The sequence below is a fragment of the Pantherophis guttatus genome, chromosome 1 (genome assembly GCF_059756535.1).
Source record: "Pantherophis guttatus breed Tessera chromosome 1, ASM5975653v1, whole genome shotgun sequence".
NCBI lineage: Eukaryota > Metazoa > Chordata > Lepidosauria > Squamata > Colubridae > Pantherophis > Pantherophis guttatus.
In genome coordinates this window covers 52404812-52430632 of record NC_142063.1, presented here as the reverse complement: position 1 = coordinate 52430632, position 25821 = coordinate 52404812, and the positions used below count along the sequence as shown (strand labels likewise).

General features: G+C 39.1%; 1 protein-coding gene across 31 annotated transcripts in view; it reads left to right on the top strand.

Moving 5' to 3' along the window:
• NRXN3 (neurexin 3) overlaps nt 1-25821 on the top strand; it is a 1299896-nt gene that overhangs the window by 554145 nt on the left and 719930 nt on the right. For 17 of the 31 annotated variants that reach the window (XR_009621379.2, XR_015728807.1, XR_015728806.1 and 14 more), the window contains 4 exons: nt 9778-10159; nt 10409-10599; nt 11524-11697; nt 22953-22979. Coding sequence is in view for 28 of the 31 variants with exons in the window: in XM_060687369.2 (XP_060543352.2) it covers nt 9778-10159; nt 10409-10599; nt 11524-11697; nt 22953-22979 (774 nt within the window). In the remaining 3 variants the exon portion in view is untranslated. The remainder of the gene's footprint in view (nt 1-9777; nt 10160-10408; nt 10600-11523; nt 11698-22952; nt 22980-25821) is intronic. The other 14 variants (XM_087873454.1, XM_087873420.1, XM_087873399.1 and 11 more) reach the window with 1 other exon arrangement.

The window sequence follows — 25821 nt, the reverse complement described above, 5'->3', positions numbered from 1 at the left end:
ACTATGTGGCACAGATGCAACCTCAGCTACCGATTTCAGCGCCATGAAGAACGAGGTTAGCCAGGTAAGCACTTGACTCAGACCAAAGTCTGGAACGCTGTGTAAAGGATGAAGGGAATAAGAGAGGATTCTAGGCTCTTCTGTTTATATTCATACTTTATTCCTGTAAAGAATGAATGGCAATCAATGCTGACAATAACTGCTTCTTACTATGTTAAGTTCTACATTCCTTTCTACTTCATATCTGTAATCATCTCCTGTGAAATTCTGTGGACATTCCCAGTGCAAGGAAAGAAATCAGGAACATATTCTATAGGGGTGGAGGTTTTTTTTTAGAATCTTGAAAGAATTCAAGAAAAGCTGATTAAAAGTTTGCAAAGATCCTCTGCTTTACTAGTCTAGAACAGAAGTGCAAAAATTCCAGATCCGGTCCAGATGCAAGCTGGCAGTGAGTTGGATGTGGCCCATAGTAGCTACTATGTCCAAGTCATTTCCTATGCATTCTCTACTGCACCACTGCACCACTTTCCCAAATGTTACCCTTTCTTTCCTTTCCTTTTCTATCTTTTCTCCACTTTCCTTTCCTTTTCTATCTTTTCTCCACTTTCTCTTTTTGTGTTCACTGCATTACTTCTTGCAGGTAATCACATATTTCTCTCTCACCCTGCCTTTCCATTCAACCCCTAATTTAAGAAGCTTTCTTTCTTTCTTTCTTTCTTTCTTTCTTTCTTTCTTTCTTTCTTTCTTTCTTTCTTTCTTTCTTTCTTTCTTTCTTTCTTTCCTTCCTTCCCTCCCTCCCTCCCTCCCTCCCTCCCTCTTCCTTCCTTCCTTCCTTCCTTCCCTCCCTCCCTCCCTCTCTCTCTCTCTCTCTCTCTCAACACTGTAGTATAAATGGATAATATAAAAGCTAATTTAAATTTTTAAAAAGTGACCCACCACTTTTAGGCTATGGCCCTACTAAAAAGCTAAATATGACCCTCAAACTGACACCATTTTGTATATAATGATATAAAATATACAATAAAGGTAGAATCAGTGTTATGGTGAAGAAGTTGAAAACAATCATGTAGTTCTATGTGCTCATGGACTTAAATGTACATATCAAGACTGTTAATTTATAAGCTCAAAATATTCTATATTCTATTTTGAGCTGCTTAAAATATGTACTTACAGTATATTCTAGCACATTTTATTATTTATTTGTTTATTTGTTCCTTTCTTTATTTCTATCCTGCCTTTACTATTTCTATAAATAATTCAAGGCAGCAAACATACCTAATGCTCCTTCTTACTCCTGTTTTCCCCAAAACAACAACCCTGTGAGGTGGGTTTGGCTAAGAGAAAGCCCAAAGTCACCTGACCAGATGTCAAGAATACATTTTCCCAGGAGAAATTAAATAATGATCTGACTGTAAATTTAGTAGAAAAAGTAAGCAAAGTTGAGGGGAAAAAATAAAAATGTATGCATTGCTTTTTTTAAAAAGGAAAATCTTACAAATTAATGACAACTCAATCTATTTTTGATATTTACCACCATTTAGTAGACTCATTACAGATTTCCCAAACAATATTTTTTTATGCTTCTATGAATAATTTATCAGTGCTAAGAAAGAAGCAGTTCTAGGGCTCAGCCACATGATGGCATATGTTACTTTATCTACAACAAAGCTTTTGAGAAGCCCAGTTTTGATAACATTAAGTTCATACATCCAAATGTGAAATCCAAAACCACTTTAATGACTCTTACTTATTAAAGCATACAATATAGCATCATGCCCACCGAGTTACAAATTAGCACTTAAGTTTAACCCTGGAGATCATCTACATGCCTACCGATTAATATACACGTAAAAGAATGGGTGAATGCTTTTGTATGTTGCAAGTAACAATGTGAACTATATGCCTGTACATTTGTGTAAATAAGGAAAAAAATAATTTAATTAGATTTTTTTTCTGGAAGCAAATAATTAATGACCGTTATAGAATCACACCATGGTGAAATGGAGAGGTAATTTGCTACTTGAAGTTAATGAGGCTGTTCTTATTCACTCTCTTCTTCTGCCTTACCCCCTGCCACATTGTTGAGCAAATGATAACCAAAATAACGTCAGACAGTAGGGTGAAACTGTTTTTTTTTCCTGTGCAAAGCAGCAGGATGACCACATTATCATTTTTATGACTTTGTCCTCATTTTTCTTTTCCTTCCTCTGCCACCCTTGCCCTTGACAATTTAATGGACAATTCTCAAAGTGGAAAAAACAAGTATTCCAAAAATATTTTGGAATTGCTTGTACATGGAAGATCCAATTCAATAAACTGATAAGTCAATTTAGCACTTAATGGAGGAAAAACCTCCATTCAACAACCCAAACTATGCTTTAATATTGGAAGGAATCAAGATGGGGAAATTATTCATATCCGAGAAACTTTTTTTTTTTTATTTGGATACCTTATCATTTGATTTTGGCTAGAGTGGTGTAAAGTCTTTTTTCCTAAGCTGACACTGTCTTTGGGCAATCCAGCCATTATTTTGTAATTTGAAAAATCCAGGTTCTCTGTAATTTAGGGACTGGCAGCATTTCAATCAGTTTGACAACCTACCACCATGACATTGTGGGTTTTGACTGGACTCTACAGTGTCTTGCAGCTGACTGACTGATTTCCTTTTCTTCTTCAGAACAAACTAATGAAACAAGGCAAAGAGATAGGGCCTAGCCTGACAACTAAAACCCATATTTTGGGGGGTTAGTTGAAAAAAATGCAGGTTGGCTCTGGCTCTTCTTAATAGTTATCATTAAAACTTTGCAAATATCAGCTCAGAGATTTTGAGTGATGATTTTGAGAGCTGGCCACATGGAAGTGTTCTTAGAGTAGGTTTTAGGTTTTATTAAATTTGTATACCGCCCTACTCCCGAAGGACTCAGGGCGGTGAACAGGCACAGGATAAAATACAGAAATACAAAAGTTAAAAACAATTTAAAACCAAATTAAATAATTTGGCCCACGACAATTAAAATCCCAATAAATTTAAAACAAATTAAAATTTCAATTTAAAATTTAAAAGAAAGGGGAGAAAAATTAGGCCAGGCAGGCTTGCTGGAATAAGAGGGTCTTAAGAGCACGGCGGAAGGTGCGCAGATCCGGGATCGTCCGTATCTCCCGGGGGGACCTCCTTCCAGATAGTGGGTGCCCCCACAGAGAAGGCCCTTCCCCTGGGGGCCGCCAGTCGACACTGCTTGGCTGACGCCACCCGGAGGAGCCCCTCTCTATGAGAGCGTACCGGCCGGTGGGAGGCTATTTGTGGTAGTAGGCGGTCCCGTAAATAACCAGGTCCTAAGCCATGGAGCGCTTTAAAGGTGGTAACCAAAACCTTGAAGCACACACAGAAGACCACCGGGAGCCAGTGCAGCTTGCGCAGGAGAGGTAGTGAACTCTCTACAGTATTAGCCTCATAAGCAATCTGAAAGGCTGCTCAGACTAAGAGATTGTAACTGAAACAAGATTATCTAGTTAGTTCTATTGGTTTTAAACTTGTACCTTCTTAGCTCAAGTTCATCTTTGAGCTAAGCAGTTATCAGATAGATTGATACTATTTGAGAAATGCTGAGAATTCCCAAACATCTTTGTAAACACTATTTGGAAGTGTTTTTGGAGAGTGTTTTTCTAAGCGTGCTATGCCAGCAAATCTGGAGAGTGACATAGTGGGCAACAAATCATAAGAGGCCAATCTACCTTCCAGTACAAAAAAGGAGGCTTCATAAAGTGTGCAAACTATGATACAATATCCTTAATTTCAATACTAGTAAAATAAACTAGCACAGATTAGAGCCATACATAGAAGAATGATGCCAGATGTTCAAGCCTTCAGAAAAGGCTGAGGAACAAGATATTATTGCTGATGCACACTGGATGACTGAAAAAGCCAATGAATACCAAAAAGAACTCGGTATGTGTGTCATTTGTTTGTGTTGATCACATCCGGCTGTGGAATGTACCGAGAAAAATGGGAATCTCAGAACATCTCATTGTCCATATTAGAAACCTATACACAGTTCAGGTAGCCACAGACAGACTGAACATAATGAAACAGATTGACTCCAATTTGGCAAAGGAGTGAAATGTCTGCAAGAAAACAAGCAAGCTCAGAGAGCACCAAGGACTCTTCATGAAACAAGACACACTTTATATACTCCTCCCTTATTTATTTAACCAGTATGAAGGACATATGCTGTGGGAAGCTGGATTTGAAGGAAGTTGACTGTGGTTTTTAAAACTGGACAATACACACACACACACACACACACACACACACACACATAATCTGCACTTTGCTGATGACGTTAATCTAATTAATTAATTAATAGCTGCAAATGCAAAGAATCTGCAAAGTCAAATAAAAGTCAAAAACCATAATGAAAAAAAAATGGAACTAAATATAATGAAGATCAAACTAAAGACAAGGTACAATAACCAGGCTTGGAATTGACAATGAAGATATCAAAGTGGAAGATAGTTTCTGCCCTTTAGGATCAACCAACAGCGGGAGAGGAACAAGCAATCAAGAAATACATCACAAAGATCCCTAATAGATTTTTTGCATAAAAGTGAAAAAAATGAACTTGTGATTTATAGTTTTGATTAGACAGGATAGATTACAGAAATAAGAGTGTCACAGTGTAACTAGAGAGAGAGAGGTGAAAATATAATTGTATTTGTAACTGCTGTAAAAAAACACTGAAAACTACTTCTTTATATCTTTATATAGGTTTTAGTCTCTTTTTCTTTCTTCTACTTTTTTTCTTATAGCACTTCAGCTTTTCCTTTTATTTTGCTTTCCTTTTTGTTTTCTCTGCTCTATTTACTTTGTAGTTGTTGTTATTATTTCTGTTAAAACTTTCAAAAAATGTAAATAATATGTAAAGAAACACAGTAAGTCACAAGTAGCATTTGATAGAGCAGATATGAAGGCCATGCAAAAGATATTCAGAGGCTAACATCTATCTCTGCTAAGAAAGATCAGAAAAATGCAAGATCTGTAGAAGTAAAAGTAGAACTTTGAAGAAGCAAGAAAACAGATTGGAACAATGGTGTTGTAGAGAACTGCTGAGAATACTATGGATAGCCACAAAAACAAACAGATGAATTGATCAGTGACCAAATCAATCTAAAGTTCTCACTTGAGGCAAAAATGATCAGGCTCAAATATTTATTTATTTATTTATTTATTTATTTATTTATTTATTTATAATTGAATTTATATACCACCCTACTCCCGAAGGACTCAGGGCAGTGAACAGCCAAAAGATAAAATACACATAATACAAACTTTAAGAACAATTAAAAAATATATTAAATAATTTGGCCCAAAACAAATTTAAAACACCCCTATTTTAAAACAAATTTAAAATTACCAGTTAAAAGGGAAGTTAGGCCAGACCAGCCTGCTGAAATAAAAATGTCTTGAGTACACGGCGGAAAGTGCGCAAATCCAGGATCCCCCGTATCTCCGGGGGGAGCTCGTTCCAGATGGCAAGTGCCCCCACAGAGAAGGTTCTCCCCCAGTCGACACTGTTTGACCGACAGCACCCTGAGGAGCCCCTCTCTATGGGAGCGCACTGGTCGGTGAGAGGCTACTGGTGGCAGAGGCAGTCTCGTAGATACCCCAGTCCTAAGCCACGGAGCACTCTAAAGGTGGTAATCAAAACCTTGAAGCGCACCCAGAAGACCACCGGGAGCCAGTGCAGCTCACGCAGGAGAGGAGTCACATAGGAGCGCCACGTCGCTCCCATAACCACCCATGCAGCCGCATTCTGGACCAGCTGGAGCCTCCGGGTGCTCTTCAAGGGGAGCCCCATGTAGAGAGCATTACAGTAGTCCAGGCGGGAAGTGACGACGGCGTGAGTGACCGTACGTAAGGAGTCCCGATCCAGAAAGGGACGCAACTGGCGGATCAGGCGGACCTGATAAAAAGTCCTCCCGGCCACAGCCATCAAATGCTCTTCTAAAGACAGCCGTGAGTCCAGGAGGACTCCCAAGTTGCGAGCCCTCTCCGTGGGGTCCAATGACTCGCCCCCAGTGATGGCACCAACTGACTATATCAGGACATCGGAAATCACAGTCACTTGGTCTCGGATGGGTTGAGCCTGAGTCTGTTTTTCCCCATCCAGATCCGTACAGCCTCCAGGCACTGGGACATCACTTCAAGGGCATCATTGGGGTGATCCGGGGTGGAGATGTACAGCTGAGTGTCATCAGCGTACTGATGGTACTTCACCCTGAAACCACGGATGATCTCACCCAGTGGCTTCACATAAATGTTGAACAGAAGGGGCGAGAGGACTGACCCCTGTGGCACCCCACATACAAGGCGCCTCGGGGTCGACCTCTGCCCCCCTGCCAACACAGACTGCAACCGGTCAGAGAGAAAGGAGGAGAACCACCTCCTAACTCTTCCAACTGGTGCAGCATGATACCATGGTCGATGGTATCAAAAGCCGCTGAGAGATCTAATAGGACCAGGACAGAGGAACAACCCCTGTCCCGAGCCCTCCAGAGATCATCAACCAATGCGACCAATGCTGTTTCCGTGATGTACCCAGGCCTGAAGCCCGACTGGAACAGATCTAGATAAACTGTTTCATCCAGGTACTGGGGAAGCTGTCGCGCTACCACACTCTCAACAACCTTCGCAACAAAGCGAAGGTTGAAGACTGGACGATAATTAGCCAACACTGCCAGGTCCAGGGAAGGCTTCTTGAGGAGAGCCCTCACCACCGCCTCTTTCAAGGTGGCGGGGAAGACACCCTCACTCAAGGAAGCATTAATAATTCCCTGGAGCCAGCCTCCTGTAACCTCCCGAGAGGCCAGCACCAACCTGGAGGGACACGGGTCCAATAAACATGTGGCTGCGTTCAGTCTACCCAGTATCCTGTCCACATCTTCAGGAGTCACAGGATCAAACTCTTCCCAGATAATATTCTCAAGACCTGCCTCCATCATCCCTCCTGAATCTACCCAGTCAGAGTCCAAGTCTTCCCGAATCTTCCCGAATCTGAATTTTGTCATACAGATACAGATAAATTATCCTGCTTCAGACCCATTATGCAAAAACTTAGTTCTCCAAGAAGACTCTAATGGTAAGAAAGGTAGAAAAAAGAGGATAACCAGCAACAATAATACAACAGTGGCAATAGGGACTCTGTTGGAAGATGTGAAGGACCAGATTAGAGACAAATCATCATGGAGAAAATCTAGGTGCTCGCTAAGAGTCGACACTGACTTGATGCACATAATGAATCCATCATCAATCAATCAAAAGTTTGTATTAAATTTGACATTGCTGATCTGTAAGTAGAAATTTATTCATTTTATTCACTTGATTAAATAATTTGTGTAACCATCGATCACAACAGTGACTTTGTTGTACAAGGATTAAAACATGAACCACAGCATATACAATCCTTGGTCCTAAAGAATAAAAGAATGACCACAATCACAAAAGCCAGAAGCAGAGATCATCTAAGCTCCTAATGCAAACATCAAGGGAAACAGCTAAGTCTCCAGAGCCTTACAAATGGCTTACAGAATTGGGGCCATCCAGACCTCGGGGGTGGGGGTGGGAATCCTGTTCCGTAAGACAGGTGCTGCTACATAAATGAAAAACACTGGAGGGCTTGATGAAAATTTAAAGCCGAACCTCCAGCTTAGTGTTAGAAGAAAGACCCAAGACTAATGTACCTCCATCTTCCCTGAGTCTTCACACTGCCCGGTTTTGGGTCAACGTTTGGGGCTCAGGACCTCAGACAGCACCCCGGTATCTGGGGAGCTGGTGAGATTTTTAAAGGAGATTCAGGTTAATGTCAGGATTCCAAATAACACCCCCAACGAAAGAAAATTCCGATGCTTGAGTTTCCTCAAAGTTACATTTTATTAGAGGAGTCATATTGGCACATCTGGGAAAACCCGAATTTGAAAACTTCTAGGTTTTCCCCACCCAAAAGAAAGTTCAAGTCCCTGCCCAACACCCACAAGTCCATCACATGGTCCAATCAAAGCACAGTCCCAACTGGAGGTGCCTCCCAGTTCCAGTCTTCCAGGTGCAGGGCAAGATGTCCTTGAACCTCTGAGAAAGGAATGCTATTATATCACCCATGCTCTATGCAATCCCCTCTCCCAATTTCCCACAGTAGTAAATGTGGCAGGTCTGAAGGCCCAATAGAAAAGATGGCCTAACTTCTGCTTTCATTTCCTATCATAGACATAACAGAAACTTTTTCATTCTGCTTGAATTTAGAAACTTCTTGCCATATTGTCCAACCCAAACTATGTTAAGACTCAGCATTAAGATTAAATGTATGTTTGGTACAAACAGCTAATTTCAAAGCATATTTATTTTTGTTAATTATAATTAAGATCTGTGATTGTTTAGGGTTGAGATAGTACACTAAGATGTAGTTAATCTAAGTAGAAACAGAAGGTTGAGACTTTTGGGGGGCTTTTCCAATTGAAAAGCAGTATGCAAACCTGAGAGAAACCTATAGTTGCATTCTCATAAATGCTAAAACATGGTTTAAATGTATATCCAAATACAGCCAACAATTTCATAGTATTAAATACTCTCATGTGTTTTGCCTTTTGAAAGAATTCTGCTGGCCATAATTGTTCAATGCAGTCATAGGATTATAAATAATAACAATAGAATGAGAACAGAATCAGTTAACATAATTTAAAGTTTGTGAGAAAAAATATCCTATTACAAATTTTTAATTATATGTGTCATGGTGAAATATATTCTCATCCATTCCTAGTTGGTACTGTTTTTAAAAGTGCGGTAGCATTCTGCAGAATGTAGAGTTATGGATCATATTTGATCAGCAATAAAGGATTGTGACAATAAAATCTACCATGAAACAAAAAATATTCTCTCAGGAATTGTTAAAGATAATTATTACAGTGACTTGTACAGGCTGATATAAATGTTGATTATCTGTACATTATAGAGTGGAAAATTTTATCAGACGTCACACTTTAGTGTGTAATTTTAGCTTTTAAAATTCAGAACTGAACATAGTTGTTTCTGATACTACTATCCACAAGGCCAGATAATATATGGATTGCTGATATTGCTTGCTTTTAAAATTGTGTCTCTGTTCACTCCATTTTCATTTCAATTGCACTCAGAGCTTAATACAACAAGCTCCCTGATAACTTTGTCTATTCAACCAACTTTCTCAGTGATCACATCTTTGCAAAATTGTTTTCTCAAAAGCCAAACTAAAGAAGAAAGAGGAATGCCAGGTCTTACAAGCATGCAGTCTTCTAATGCATTTCTTTCAGTGGTTTACCTTGCATCTTCTGAACAAGGTGGTGGAGCCTTAAAGCATCCTTATTTATCATTGTGTTCCCCACATGGGTTGGAATGTAGTTCTAACATTCTCAGCCAGGAGGGCTAAAGACCACAATAGCTGCAATTTCTTGGCATGGTAGATGCACAGATTAAATGTACCAAGTTATGATAGGTTGACTTAAAGAGACAGCATTACTATTAATAGAAAAAAGGTTCAGGAAAGATTTAGCACTCCACATTTTGGTGAGCTGCAGTTCCCAACATTCCTAGAAAAAATTGGTAATGGTTAAAAATACTGGAAATTGTAGTTTAGCAAGATGTGTCATTATTTATTTATTCCTAAAAAGATGAAAATAATTTTGAGTAGGCTTTCTTCTATTACTAGTTACTGCAGAATTTTTTTTTTAGTTTTTTTGTGCTTTGATCTTCAGGTACAATGGTTGGTGACCACACTCGCTTGGAGTTCCACAACATTGAGACTGGGATAATGACAGAGAAGCGTTACATTTCTGTCATTCCTTCCAGCTTCATTGGCCACCTTCAGAGCCTCATGTTCAATGGCCTTCTCTACATTGACTTATGCAAGAATGGAGACATTGACTATTGTGAATTGAAAGCCCGCTTTGGGCTCCGTAACATCATTGCTGATCCTGTTACCTTCAAGACCAAGAGCAGCTACCTGAGCCTAGCGACCTTGCAGGCCTATACCTCCATGCATCTCTTCTTCCAGTTCAAGACAACTTCTGCCGATGGTTTCATCCTTTTCAACAGTGGGGATGGAAATGATTTCATTGCAGTTGAGCTGGTCAAGGGGTAAGATCTTCGGTTGGCTCTGGCAATGGATTCGTTAATAGAGGTCTTTCATATGTGTTTAAAATCTAATTTTAATTTCTGATTCTTTTATTTTTTGAAATTATAACTTTAATGACTTCATAGCTGTAGCATACTTTCTCTGAAAAAGCTGCTTTTGTTTCATTTCCCTAGACAAACCATTATTATTTGAAATTTAGAATGATCTTCTTTTCTGAACCTTTTCAAAGCAGGGACTTTTATTTTTTGCAGGTATATACATTATGTGTTTGACCTTGGAAATGGACCTAATGTTATCAAGGGCAATAGTGATCGCCCATTGAATGACAATCAGTGGCACAATGTAGTTATCACCAGAGACAACAGCAACACCCATAGCCTAAAAGTGGATACCAGGGTTGTTACTCAGGTCATCAATGGTGCCAAAAACCTTGACCTTAAGGGTAAGTAACTGGATCAATTTTGAATTGATTCATCCATGCATGATAATAATTATTCCTAATACCATATCCATTGAAAAATCTGAAAGCTGGATGTGGGAAATACTGGAAAGGCAAACCATATAATGATTACAAATACCTGGTATTTTCAGTGATGAAGAGATCATGGGTTTGGGAACTCCACTCTGTAGAAAGCAGTAAGACTTTAAAAAGGTATTGCACTGGATAGCTGAAATTATTTCTTAAGAACTTTATGTATGGCATCATAGGGTTGAAAGGGGCCATTTACATCTTCAAATCCAATCCCTAGGGCAGGAGTAAACCTCCCCAACAGATAGCTGTCTCACCGCTGCTCCACTAGATCCTAAACAAGTGAAGGGAAGTCCAGTACACAGCCTGTAACTGATTCAACTATAAAACAGCTTTTCTTATTATTGTTTTTCTTTACATTCATTCAGAATCTGTTTTCTTGCAAGTTAAAACTATTGTTATGTGACACGTGCTCTGGAATGATAGAGAATAGAACTTGGCCTTCTGAGTGACAAAGATACCCTCCTCAGTTCTATCCTCCCAATATTAAACAAAATATTCCTAATTCCCTGAATCAGTTGCTAGTTTTTTTATCTTCCTCCTATAATATGGTGCCTAGAACTGGCTATAAGACTTGTAGTCTGACTCGTACAGAATGTAGTGAAATATTTATTGTTTGTAATTTGGGAATGATAATATTGTTGATGTAATGTATAAATGTAGCTGCTTATTTCTATATCACACAGTTGTTTATATTGCAAATTTCTGTCATATTAGTATTACCTACCTTATCATTAGTAATAAGGCCTTTTAAGATGCTGATTATAATATAACGGTAAATAGCACTGCTCACTGATTGCCTTGGACTTTCCTTGTCTCCTATCTGTTTTCCTTTAGGTGACCTGTACATTGCTGGACTAGCTCAAGGAATGTATAGCAATCTCCCAAAGCTGGTAGCATCCAGAGATGGATTTCAGGGCTGTCTAGCATCAGTGGACTTGAATGGGCGTTTACCAGATCTCATTAATGATGCTCTGCACCGCAGTGGGCAGATTGAGCGGGGATGTGAAGGTATAGTTTACTTAAAATGCAATTCCTTTTTGCTCAGTCCTCCCTCCCTCCTCGCTGTTCTATGCATTGCCATTCATTTCCATCATAAATCCTCTTACTGATCTATCCTCATTGTGACATCTCCCCATGCTATCCATGTACATGTTCCGTATTTGTAATCATCTTGGATGTGCAACATGTGAAAGGAACGAGAGATGATTCTACATGGCTTTCTGTTTGATGTATTATATCCCTATCACAAAATACATTATATATAGCATGCACATCACTTGGCTCTCTTAGGTTATGTTTATAATTCTAATCACCTTAAATCCAAAACAAGAACAGTAATAATAATAGATTTTATCCAAACAACATCAAATAAATAGCAGAAGAATGACTATAGAAGTAATATAATGATTAAGGATTTGCCAGTATATAAACAATCTGGGTACTTAATTCCCAATAAAATTGAGACCTTACATAATGATGAAATGTCTTTGATGTGTACTCCTGATATAAGATCTATATTTCCTATCCTGCAAGCTCTTGCTAATTATGAATAATCTATTTGATATCCAGTTGTGTTCTACAATTAAAGCTTTAGGTTGATTTCTATTAAAAGCATTCTTACCCATCAGCTGGCAGTAATTTATGTATATATGAAGCAATTGGAGATGTTTATTCATAATCAGACAGTGATTATAAGAAATACAACAAATATTACCTGAACATTATTTTTTTCCATTTGAGTTATTTTCCACAAACAGGATTCTGTAAAAATATCTATACTCCTGAAACAATGCATAGTGGTCTTCATGAGTTATTACATATATCCCAGTTTCACTTAGGATTCTATAAATTCAAATTATAAGTAATCAAATTCAAATTATAAATCTATGCATAATAATAGTTTTATTAGGATGGTGTAATATTTTATTTATTTAAATAATTTATATGGCCACCATTCTCACAACAGTGATTCTGGGTAGTGTATAAAGATTAAAACCAAAGAATTAAAAACAATAGCCCATGACATTCAAGGGAAATGATACCTTATAAAATCATATTCACAATAAACTTGCCCAACCTTTTATCTAATCACCTGGCCTGAATACCTGGAGAAACAGCCAGGTTTTTGGAGCCTTATAAAAAGCCAGTAGGGTTGGATACATCCAGATCTCTGGGGGGATGTTATTACAGAAGGTAGGCACTGCCTAGGGAAGACATGGCTCCTAGATTAAACAAGTTGAGATAGTTTGATAGAGGAAATGTGTTGCAGTTGCAGTTGCCCTCTAGTTCTAATGGGCTGAGCAAAAACAATGGAAGAAAGGCAGGTCTACAATATGTTCTGGATAACCTCCCATTTTGTCATCTAAGAGTTCTATGAACTACATGGTTAGTTGGCTGAATTCTCCATCAGTCTTTTATATTTTATATGACTTTGGAATAAACAACAATCTACTTTAAGAGCATCTTCTTTTGTACCATATTTTGATTTTTGGATGAATGTATGAAGAAATAATGCTCTGGAATAATGAGGCTTTTGAAAGAATCAGGGACTTAGGAAGAAGGTAGGTAGGACATACCAAAAAGCAATAATGTAATGTAACATTCCCATAATGGCTGCTACTAAGACTCTCTCATCCTTTGTATTTGGAATCCGGTGATTTTGGGGGAGGGGGAATATTCACATGTGAATTTTTCCCCTTCAATTTAATATCTTACAATATCTCTTTCTGTAAAATAACCACCAATGGCTGGTGTCAGCTGACAGCATTAATATGACAGCTTTGTTTACCTGAAAAACTGAATGGAAACAACAAATTGATGGCATATTAAAGACGATAAGCTTTTTTCCTACCAGAATCACCTTTATCAAAAGGATGAACTAGAAAGATATGCACAGTGGGAGAAACTGAAGAAAGAGGGAAATGAAAGGCAGATAATGCAAGTGGTGATAATTCCATTATTGACAGTGACTATTTGCAAAGCAAGTTTTGGATGATGGCACAAATCCTTTTAGGGTTAGCTGTTTAGCAACTCTGAGTTTTAAAAAAGAAAATGTTGTGAGAAGTAGCAGTATTTACATACAGAATGCAAGGGAGCTGTATTATCTGTAGCTCCTTGAATTTTTCTAAATCTGCTCCAATCAAACAAAGCAGATTTTAAGGGTATTTTGGTGAGCAGGTTATGTGACTAAGAGAACAGAAACTCATGGTACAAGTCAGGTTTTTTCTTCCATGATATTAGACTCAGTCCATCATTACAGAGTCCTCAGTAATGGGATTATATAAAGAAGTAAATAAATAAATTTTGCCGTTCTGTCAATGACTTCAAAACACATTCTTGAATAAGGAAATGTTAGAGATGATTGCAACACAAAGCATCTGTACCACAGTTAATTAAGAAGTCCAGTATTATCGTTTGTGGCTTGAACAAGATTCGTACTTTATTTTATATTAGTCATTTTAATTTATATATTAACTCACAAATGCAATTATGATTGTGTTATCATCCAACTTCTGATTTATGAAAAGGCATTTCTAATAAGATAACTATTAATACTTTCTGCATTTCACTTTCCTCTATTTTCCATCTCTTGTGAATAGCCAGTTATTTAATGAGTTATGAAATGAGTTATTTTCATAACTCACTAATATTCTTGATATTAGTGTATCTGAGCACAGGTTTTGTGCTATAAATTAATATTTAGGAAACCTCAAGGTAGAAGGTCTTTTCTTTTCTTTTTGGGACAGCTGGTTAGCTTAGCTACATCTCTATAAAGAAGAAAATAAATTGTGAATTTGTGAGCCATGAGAAATAATGGTTCTACTCCAGAGTAGTAATTTGTGCAGCTTATATCGGTTGCTCTCTCTCTCTATATATATGACATATATTTTACTTTCTTAGCTGCAATGTATCATTTCTGATATAGCAAAGTGATGGTCAGATTTGGAGGGTTCTGAACCTAAATTCACCCTTACTGAGTTATTTGAATAAACTATTTTGCTGCCATTCATTTTTTCCCCTATTGGGCACTATACTACTGCCATTCTACATAACACAGAGACAGCTGTGTTTCAGAGAAATATATCTTATATGGGACATTTCAAAATAGAATTGTCTGATTATTTAGTTTGCTAGACTCAAAATTTCTACTACATATAGTTGCACAACTATCTTCTTAATTAACATCAATCCTTTCTAAAAACAAGATACAGCTTGGTGTAACTGCTTAAGGCACTGATCTAGAAACTGGGAAATTATAAATTCTAGTCCCACCTGAGGGCCATAATTAGCTTTCCGCCAATCACTTTCTCTTAGTCCTGGGAAGCAGACAATGGCAAACCACTTCTGAAATCCTGTTAACAAAACTGCAGGGACCGGTCCAGGCAATCTCCAGAAGTCAACAGTGATTCAAAGGCATGCACAAACACTCATTTTAAAAAGCAAATTGTTCATTCCACTAGAATCAGAACATAGTAATGGAACACATGTTTACATTTATAAGATATCTGATTCAGTCTCTTGACGTTTGCAGTTGAGTTCCATACCTTTCTTTAATGAATTTGGAAAGCTATTATGCATCAGTATAGACTTGTGTAAACTAATTGGACCTTTTGCATCTTTTGTATCTTTTACAACCATGTTCAGTGAGATAACTCTGATTCTTAAAAAAGAAAAGGCATAACTTATCCTACATGCAAACAAGCATCAAACCATCAGGATGGTTACATGAGACAAATAACTATATATAGTGTCAGCTCATAAGAGATAATACACTGAAAGAGATAATTTGTTACACATATCTGGGATTGAGCTTTTAAGTGAAAATTCGGGACATTAATCCATAGCTGAGATCATGATAGAGCTGGATGCATGCTTATCGGGATTTGAAATAACTATTTCTGTGATCTTTGGCTATGGCTAACATGAACTGTGGGCTGCTGCTCCCTTTCCTTGTTACAGGCTTGATCACTGCTTTCCAAGAAGCACACTCCCACAAAGATATTTTAGCAAAGCTAAGGGTTTTGTTGAATCCAACTGTGAAAAATCCTAGGCTTAGCTAGCGCTTATCACACAACCTTCAGATCTTCAGCTTTGGAATGACATAATCAGCGTGAGTAGAATTTAAGCAAGAAAGACTGTATCAAATCATATTTTCTAAACATTAGTTATATATAAATCTGAGTACTTTCATTCATATAATGAGATTGCTTAACCAGAAAAGGTACTGGTTTAAATAAAAATCAAAACAAGGACAGTCATGTAATTTACAGAAATCAATTTTAACAGTAAACAAGGGATGAAGATAAAGAATTATATTTATATTGGGTAATTTTTTTAAAAAAAGAACTTGTATCTTTTTTTTTTATTGAGATTATTTTAAAATCAGTCATAAAATGAAAAACCAGATTGATATATAGTTGACATCTCCATATAACCTCTGGGAGCTTTTTCTGTAACATATTTTGTCAACTAATAAGAACCCCACCTCCAATATTCCTCAATTATTAATTTGAAATCGTTTATGCAGAGATGAAGATGAATAAGAGAGAGAAATATTTAAGAAAGTAACATCCTCCAATTATCATTATGAACTCTTAAATTCAGCATCCATGATCTTTTAGGGAGTATATGAATATATTTGCAGAACATTAATATTTTTTAAAAAATAATTGTATTCTATTTATGCAGCCAGTTATGAATCTTCAATTTATATATACTGTATATGTGAAATATCTAGATATTTTTGTACATAATTTCCCACAAGACACATACATTATAATTTTCCTATGTACAAGTTTTCTTAAAAAGTATCTGGTACATGCTGTGGTGTAATATAGTTTCTCAGACTATATGCAATTTTTGTATGCAGCATCAACAAAATACATCACAAAACTTACAGAAGTGGAAAAAGAGAATCCTAGTGCTCTGGCATAGATGTTTATTTGGGAAATGCACATCATATTAGAGTTCACATGTATACAAAAACAAACCTCATCTTATTGCCATCACTGTCTTTATTTATTTATTTATTTAGATTTCTATACCGCCCTACTCCCGAAGGACTCAGGGCGGTGCACAGCCAAACAATAAAAACACATACAATACAAAATTTAAAAAATAGAATAAAATCAAATTAAATAATTTTGGCCCGACAAATTTAAAACCCCAAACTTTTAAAACCAATTTAAAATTGAATATATAAATACTAAAAGATATTTAAAATTTTAAAAATCTTTTATAAAAGAGGGGGAAAATTAGGCCAGGCCGGCCTGGTGAAATAGTAAGGTCTTTAAGGCGCGGCGGAAGGTGCGCAGATCCGGGATCCTCCGTATCTCTGGGGGGAGCTCGTTCCAGATAGTAGGTGCCCCCACAGAGAAGGCTCTCCCCCGGGGGGCCGCCAGTCGGCATTGTTTGGCTGACGGCACCCGGAGGAGCCCCTCTCTATGGGAGCGTACCGGCCGGTGGGAGGCTATTGGTGGTAGTAGGCGGTCCCGCAAGTACCCGGGTCCTAAGCCATGGAGTGCTTTAAAGGTGGTAACCAAGACCTTGAAGCGCACCCGGAAGACCACCGGGAGCCAGTGCAGCTCGCGCAGGAGAGGTGTTACATGGGAACGCCATGTCGCTCCCATTACCACCCGCGCGGCCGCACTCTGCGCCAGTTGGAGCCTCCGGGTGCTCCTCAAGGGGAGCCCCATGTAGAGAGCGTTGCAATAGTCCAGGCGGGAGGTGACAAGGGCATGAGTGACCGTGCGTAAAGAGTCCCGATCCAGAAAGGGACGCAACTGGCGAATCAGGCGAACCTGATGAAAAATCCTCCCGGTCATGGCCGTCAAGTGCTCTTCTAAAGACAGCCGTGAATCCAGGAGGACGCCCAAGTTGCGAGCCCTCTCCGTGGGGGCCAATGATTCGCCCCCAATAGTCAGTGATGGCGTCAACTGACTATATCGGGACGTCGGAAACCACAGCCACTCAGTCTTGGATGCGTTGAGCCTGAGCCTGTTCCTCCCCATCCAGATCCGTACGGCCTCCAGGCACCGGGACATCACTTCAAGGGCATCGTTGGGGTGATCCGGGGTGGAGATGTACAGCTGGGTGTCGTCAGCGTACTGATGGTACTCCACCCCGAAACCACGGATGATCTCGCCCAGCGGCTTCACATAAATGTTGAACAGGAGAGGCGAGAGGACCGACCCTTGCGGCACCCCACATATGAGGGGCCTCGGGGCCGACCTCTGTCCCCCTGTCAACACAGACTGCGACCGGTCAGAGAGAAAGGAGGAGAACCACCGCAACACAGTGCCTCCCACCCCCAACTCTTCCAACCGGTGCAGCATGATACCATGGTCGATGGTATCAAAAGCCGCTGAGAGATCTAACAGGACCAGGACAGAGGAGCACCCCCTGTCCCGAGCCCTCCAGAGATCATCAACCAACGCGACCAATGCCGTTTCCGTGCTGTACCCGGGCCTGAAGCCCGACTGGAACGGATCCAGATACGTCGTTTCATCCAGGTGCTGGGGGAGCTGTTGCGCGACCACACTCTCAACAACCTTCGCAACAAAGCGAAGATTGGAGACCGGACGATAATTTACCAACATTGCCGGGTCCAGGGAAGGCTTCTTGAGGAGAGGCCTCACCACCGCCTCTTTCAAGGCGGCGGGAAAGTCACCCTCACTCAGCGAAGCGTTTATAATCCCCTGGAGCCAGCCTCGTGTCACTTCCCGGGAAGCCAGTACTAACCAGGAAGGACACGGGTCCAATAAACAAGTGGTCGCATTCAGTCTACCCAGAATCCTGTCCACGTCCTCAGGGGTCACAGGATCAAACCCATCCCAGATAGCATTCTCAAGACCTGCCCCTGTCTCTCCCCCTGAGACTACCCAGTCGGAGTCCAAATCTTCCCGAATCTGAGTGATTTTGTCATACAGATACTGAACAAAATCCTCGGCTCTACCCTCCAAGGGGTCCTCCCGCGCTTCCTGGTGGAGCAGGAAGCGGGTCACCCTAAAGAGGGCGGCCGGGCGATTATCTGATGACGCAATAAGAGCAGCAAAATAACTACATTTCGCTGCTTTTATCGCCACTAAGTAATTCCTAATGTGGGATCTTACTAGTGTCCGGTCAGATTCAAGAAGACTGGCCCTCCAACTACTCTCTAGGCGTCTTTTCCGGCGCTTCAACTCCCTCAGCTCCTCGGTAAACCAAGGAGCCAATTGAGATCGGCGCCGGGTCAGAGGCCGCAAAGGCACGACCCGATCCAGAGCACCAGCAGCCACCCTATCCCAGGCGGCCACCAGGTCTCCAGTCGAGGCGTGTGCCAGAACCTCAGGAAATGGCCCAAGCTCCGTCTGGAATCTGTCAGGTTCCATCAGGCGCCTGGGGCGGAACCATCTGACCGGCTCCACCTCCCTGCGGCGGGGTGCAGCGGTTCGAAAGTCGAGATGAAGGAGAGAGTGATCTGACCATGACAAGGGTTCAGTAACTATATCCCCTATATCAAGATCCCTCAACCACTGTCCAGAGACAAAAACCAGATCCAGCGTGTTTCCCCCTGTGTGGGTAGGGCCATGAATTAACTGGGTCAGGTCCATAGCTGTCATGGAAGCCATGAACTCCCGAGCCATCTCTGACGTCTCACCCATGGACGGCAGGTTGAAATCCCCCATAACCATAATCTTAGGGGTATCAACCGCCACCGCGGCGATGACGTTGAGTAGCTCAGGCAGGGCTGTTGCCATGTGGCAGGGAGCCAGGTACGTGATCAGCAAACCCATCTGAACCCCATGACCCCATTTCACAAAAAGGGATTCACAGCCGGCCGTCTGAGGAACAGTGGCCTCCCTCGGTCTCAGACCTTCTTTAATGATAACCGCTACCCCCCCGCCCCTCCCCTGTGACCTGGCGAGACATAAGCAGTAAAATGAGCATTTACCATTAATTATTCAGTCTTTTCTTACTGAGGGACTTCATTGACAAGAATAATAGTACCTCTAAATAAAATGTTTAAAAAGATCTTTCTTCTCTTTAAAATTAGCAATAAAATTAGGTGCAATATGTCTCAGTTACTTAATCAGATTAAATGTACTTTATATATCCCAAAACCTGATTTTACTGGCTGGATATCTTCTGGTAACTATACAATTGGAGCCAGCAAGAGAAATTCATTCACAATAGATGAGATTTAGCAGATGTAATAATAAACAATTGTAACTCTTATACCATATATAAAGGTAGTCCTTGACTTACGACCACAATTAAGCCCCAGTTTTTTATTGCTGAGCAAGGCAGTTGTGAAGTGATTTGTGTCCCACTTTCTGACCTTTTTGCCACAGTTGTTAAGCAAATCATGCAATTATTAAGTGAATCTGGCCTCCCTCATTGCCTTTTACCGGTTGGAAGCTAGCTGGGAAGATTATAAATGATCTTGATCACAGGACAGTCATAAATACATACCAGAAATAATTTTGGTTATCAGATACCAGGTAGCCTATCACTTTACTTAAAAAAAGACATATGATGTGCTGGTATCACAGAATAAGCCACTTCCTTTATGGGTTCCCCATCTCCTGTTTATTGCAATAATTAGATTTTTTTTTTTTTTGAAACTGTAAAGTTTCAAAAATTGAAGGCTCAATTATCCCACTTCTATAACTCTGCGTAGTGCTAATGCTCAAAAAGTAGAACAAGAATTCCTTCAAGAGAGAAGAAACTCTGTAAAATCTATTTAATGACTGTGGGATGATGAATAATTTTTTTTAAAAAAGAAAGCGAATGAATAAAGCATGAAGCTTTTTGATGAGTCATAGTGAGCTACACTATGTTCAGTGTCTCCATAGAAGTAAATCACACTGTTTGCAAGTGATCTTACAAGCAGGCAAGTGACATAGGATTGTTGTTTAAATGCTAATGCATTAGAAGCTAAAGCAGAAACTTCCTTTGCAGTTTTAGCACCAGGCCCGGTTGATGATGGTCTGTGAGAATATCTATAAACTGCATGGCTTGATTTTCTGAAAAAATAAAATAAAATACATAACAATAATGTGTTCCAAAAGTGGTAATCAGTATGTCTGATAAATCCTCCAGTAGAGCTGATGGGTCAGTGCTTTACCAGTTTTCTTTCTTTCATGAGTGTTGGATATAAATGTCCTTTTATGGGATATTTTCTCGTTCATCCCTCCCTTCAATTTCTGCAATATGGGAAAGAAACTCTGAAGTCAAAGATTGATTCCAGAGTAATGTATTGGAACAACTTGTTCCTAAAATCTAAGTTTTTTGGCAGGGCAGTAGATACTTAACAAGTTAATGGAAGGATAATCTTGCCTTTGCTCCTTTCACTGGTTTATTACCTCCATCTATCTTATATATTACATCACAAATCCTTATATCCTTATCTATCCTGTATCCTAAATATATTAAGTATATCTAATTTTAGAGATCTCAGCAGAAGGAAATACATTTCCAATTCTTCCTTGAGTTTTCTTATAAGAGCATTCTCATAAACTGGAGAGTCAGATCTCCAAAAAAGTGACTGTTTTCTTATACCTCCATCAAATACACATGAGACACATTGTAAAGAAAAGATGACATATTTCTTACCTTGTGGAAAACTTAATAAAACCAAATTCTAATCTTAAATTTTATAGCAACAGCAAGAGCATATAATAAACATTCTTTACATTATCTGTAAAGGAGCTACCAGGAGCTCATATAGTATTTGAAGTATTTGCCTTATGGACCTCAACATATGTGTTCCAGGAGATTTCTGGAACTTAAAATTCCCAGAATAAGTTAACTCCATGCAGTCTAATCTACTCCAGATGCAATATTCATTAGTAGAATGACAGACCATAAATTCTAGAAACACATCCCTGATGCCATCATTAACTGATGTTTATTTATGTATTTATGAGCTACATTTTGGCAAATGATCCTAAATATCCAAAATCAAGAAAAATAAATATACCAAAATAAAATAAAAACATAAATATAAACATGATGATGATGACGACAATGATGATCATCAACTGAATAGAAGAGCTTCCTAAATCAAGTAGTTGTAGATTCTGAAATTCCAAAGGAAATGTCAGGGCAAATCTCTCTACCACATAGGGAAAAGTTCCAAAGTTATGTATTCATCAGAAAATAATAGAAAACTAAACAGAAATAGAATCTTGTGAGCTTGGGAATCCTTTAAATTATCAACTATTTAGCAGCTGAAATGTGTTTACTTAGAAATACACCGATGCAGAATGAAGTCAAGGACCAGAACAAGAGCAGGTTCCATTTCAGGAACATTCCCATGACAACATTTTTGAATATGGTGGGATATGATCAACACAGACTTGATGTTGGGTAGATCTACCTTATATATGAACAAGAAGAATTCATAGTACACAAGCTGAGTGATTGTATTGCGAACTGAAGCCATCACCTAAAAACTTCAAAGAAAGCTACATCAAAGACTTCCAAAAAAAAAAGATAGGTTGTTTATAAGATAGGCTGCCAGATCCAATGCAAACAATCTGGGAAACTGCTAGATAGCAACAATCGGATACAGAAAACTCTGATGCCATCTAGTTATAATCCAGATTTTTGCAGCTCAGATTTATAAAATAATCACGTCAGGATCAGAGGTGCCTTTCATTACTACCAAGTCTATTATTCTGAAATAGGGGAAAAAAAGTTATTTTATCTTATTTTAAAAACACCAATATTGTACTGTACATAGCTTCTTAAAAGCTTACATGGGAATGGATATTAAGCAAAAATTTACCTATATATTTTTCCTCTGGATCTGTACATCACAAAGGAAGCAAATAGGTTTCCCATTTTTTTATTTTAAATGAGCATGGGAAACTCCTCAGTGGGAAACTAATCTCACTATTTGCTCCTTCATTTATAAATATTGGTGAATCTTGTGCCATGAATGTTCCTTCTGGTGTTACTCTTTGTATAAGAAGTATGTCCATTCTATTTCTCTTCCTAGTACTCCATGCTATGTCGCTTGCTATTTGGTTTGATGTGGAGCTGATGATGGATTGAGGCCATAGCTACCTCTCTCCACCTATGTCTGTCTGTTGTCTTTGATGGTGTCATTTCATGTCTCTTGCTAGTGTCACCCATATCTCTGAAGTGAGCATATGGGTTGTGTTGGTTATCCCAATTTCTTTTGATTTATTTTTGTAGACGTTACCCTGGTTTATCTGCTATTTTACTAACTCTGATTTATTGTTTTCGCTTTTTCCGTTCTTTTGCTAACAAAGTTGAGTTGACCAAAGCTGACCTGCAAGGTAGAGAAGGTTTTTGTTTCCTTGCCAGTTTGACTGAAAGTTACCTTTGAATGTAACCTTTTATATATCAGTATCTATATTTCTTATTAATGCAGTCACATCTCTAAGGCAAAAGGATATTAATTTTCTTCAACTTGCTAAGTTGGAGAATGGGGCGGTGAGGATTTGGGGGGAGAAATGTACACTAAGGTTTTTGGGATAGCTTGAGAGGTTTGACTGTATCTCACCTTAAGAATATCTCTATAACTGCATGGCTTGATTTTCTGAACAAAAAAAATTAAAATACATAATGAAAGTAGCACTGAATGCTTGATTCCTAAAATCAAGATGTGGAATAAGTACTTTAGCACAGTGTAATTACTTACAAGACAATCCTTTGATCCAAGAAACTCTTTTTCCAATTCTCTGCTCAATCTCATTATGATTATGAAATCCAATCTGGAAACATATATGAGGAGGAGATGGAAAAAGTTTAAAGAGGGATAATTAACCGCAAATCTGAGAAGGATATATTAAGTTCTTCATGTTGCTGGGGGTGGGATGGGAAGCTATTGCACAAAAACGCAAACATGTTTTTAAGCACTTTCCCAACCCTGATTCTTTGTTCTATCTCTCTCATTTAGTATTTTTGACATTGTTTTTGCACATTCATTTGGAAATGTGTACTCATTATATAATTGAAAAACTGATGAAATTCTGATTGGGCAGTTCCAGATGAAGTGCCCAGAGCTCAGTCTTGTGGTGCTATCTGAGACAGGTTTGATTTGGTGACTCTTGAGGAAGTAGACAGGGTTCTCTACATCAGTGGTCACCAACTGGTGGTCTGTGGACCACTGGTGGTCCGTGAGAAAATTTTGGTGGTCTGCAGAAAACTCTGCATTTTTGCATTTTTTTTAATATTGAACTAAATCAGGGGTCCTCAAACTACGCTCCCTGGGCCAGATACCGGCCCACTGAAGCAATTAATCCAGCTCACTGACGGGATGGGGTCCTTCAGGCACTTAGCTTGGAGTACCCTATTTAGTACTCCAGTCCTTCCCTCGCTTGCTGGGAGTCCAGGTCCTTCAGTGAGTGGCACACAAAACTTTGGCCGGGCTCCTTGAGAGACGGAGTTTGCAGAGGACTGATCTAGCACCCAGGCTGGCCACAATAGAAACATTAATTCTTGGCCATATTTGATATTCTTAGCTGCAATGGACAGCAAAGCTAGGGTTCACCCCGGACACTTCTCTCCGCTAACAGGTGGCCAAGTTAAGTGCCTGAAGGACCCCATCCCATCACTAATTCATATTAGTGGTCTGTGGGATTTAAAATTATGAATTTAGTGGTCCCTGAGGTCCAAAAGGTTGGTGACCCCTGCTCTATATGGTGGGTTTGGCCACCTATTTATTAGAGCCTCTAGAGTTATGAGATGACACAGGAAGTGAATGTAGTTGCGCCCGTTTCTTTCGATGCCATCAGCATTGAAGGAGGTGATGGTGTGCACGCTCATCAAAAGGTCATCTAGTTATCATCTTGTTTCCGGTTGAGATATTTGTGCCTGCAGTTGCAGAGAATCCTGGTGGAAGCAGATTATTTAGACCCGTTTCAGTCAGATTTCAGCCCAGGGATCAAACACAGAGACAGCTGTCAGTCCTGCAAGTCCTACAAGATAAAGCAGATGAAGAAACAAATGCCATTTAGGCCAGGATTATGTATATTTATAGTAACAGACCCTTCCAAGTCTGAATGAGCTTCCCTTTCCCTCACCTTATCAAAATGTGAACTAGACAGGAACCTGAGACATTTTCACCAACTAGTTCCTTGGATGGGCTCAAGGCTTCCTTGTCTGATTGGCAATGACTTCTTGCCTTGTCCTTTATGGTCTATACCACAGCATTGATTGTATAATTGATGACATTTGGTGGAGCCAGAGGTGCACCCATCTTTGTGCTTCTTAATCTCTCAGTAGCTTTCAATATTGGCAATAATGGTATTGTTCTAGACTGGCAGAAGGTTGAAATCTGATATGAGTTTGATTTGTGAATTGAGGTTGTCTTTTTATGGTGCTACTCTTCATTTCTTTGTGGCCAGTTCCAGTTGTAGCTGATACAGTTTCATGAATTGCACTGGTTGCCAGTATGTTTCTGGATATGATTTAAAATGTTTATTATCCCCTGTAAAGACTTTCATGGCATTGGACCAGGTTATTTGAGGGATCTTCCATGGTTTTTGCTTGGCTAATATGAATTGACATAGTTGGGACATTCTAGTCCTTTTGATTAAACAATGCCATCTATCAAGAGTCAAGAAACATGCCTTTGATTTGTGGTGCCTGCATATTGGAATAGGCTGGATGATGATGATGATGATGATGATGATGATGATGATGATGATGAATGCCATCTTAAAGTTGTGAAAGAGAAATTTAAAAATGATCCCTTGTCCAGCATCATTCAATTCAATATTTATCAGTAAATCTTATCTGTAAGAAAAAAGAAAATAAGCAATGAGAAGAAATTCTAATGGATGAATCAATGGAAAATAACACTTGTAAGATTTACACAACATGATTATTTCTTTTTTGCAGTTTATGACTGTATTTGCGTTTTTGTTTTTTTTTTGCAACTGCATCACACTATAGGCTCATATTCAGTTATGACTTCATTCTCAGGAATCTCATACTGATTGTCTTGTATCATTATAGGTTCAGAATGCCCTGTGTTGTCATACTGATAGAGAAGGCAAACAAAAACTTCATTTGTAGAAAACCATAGCTAAGCTAGACAGGGATATGAATGCACATAATTTACAATTTCTTGTTTCTGTATGTTCACTCTATATGTCACTGGAATATATGAAA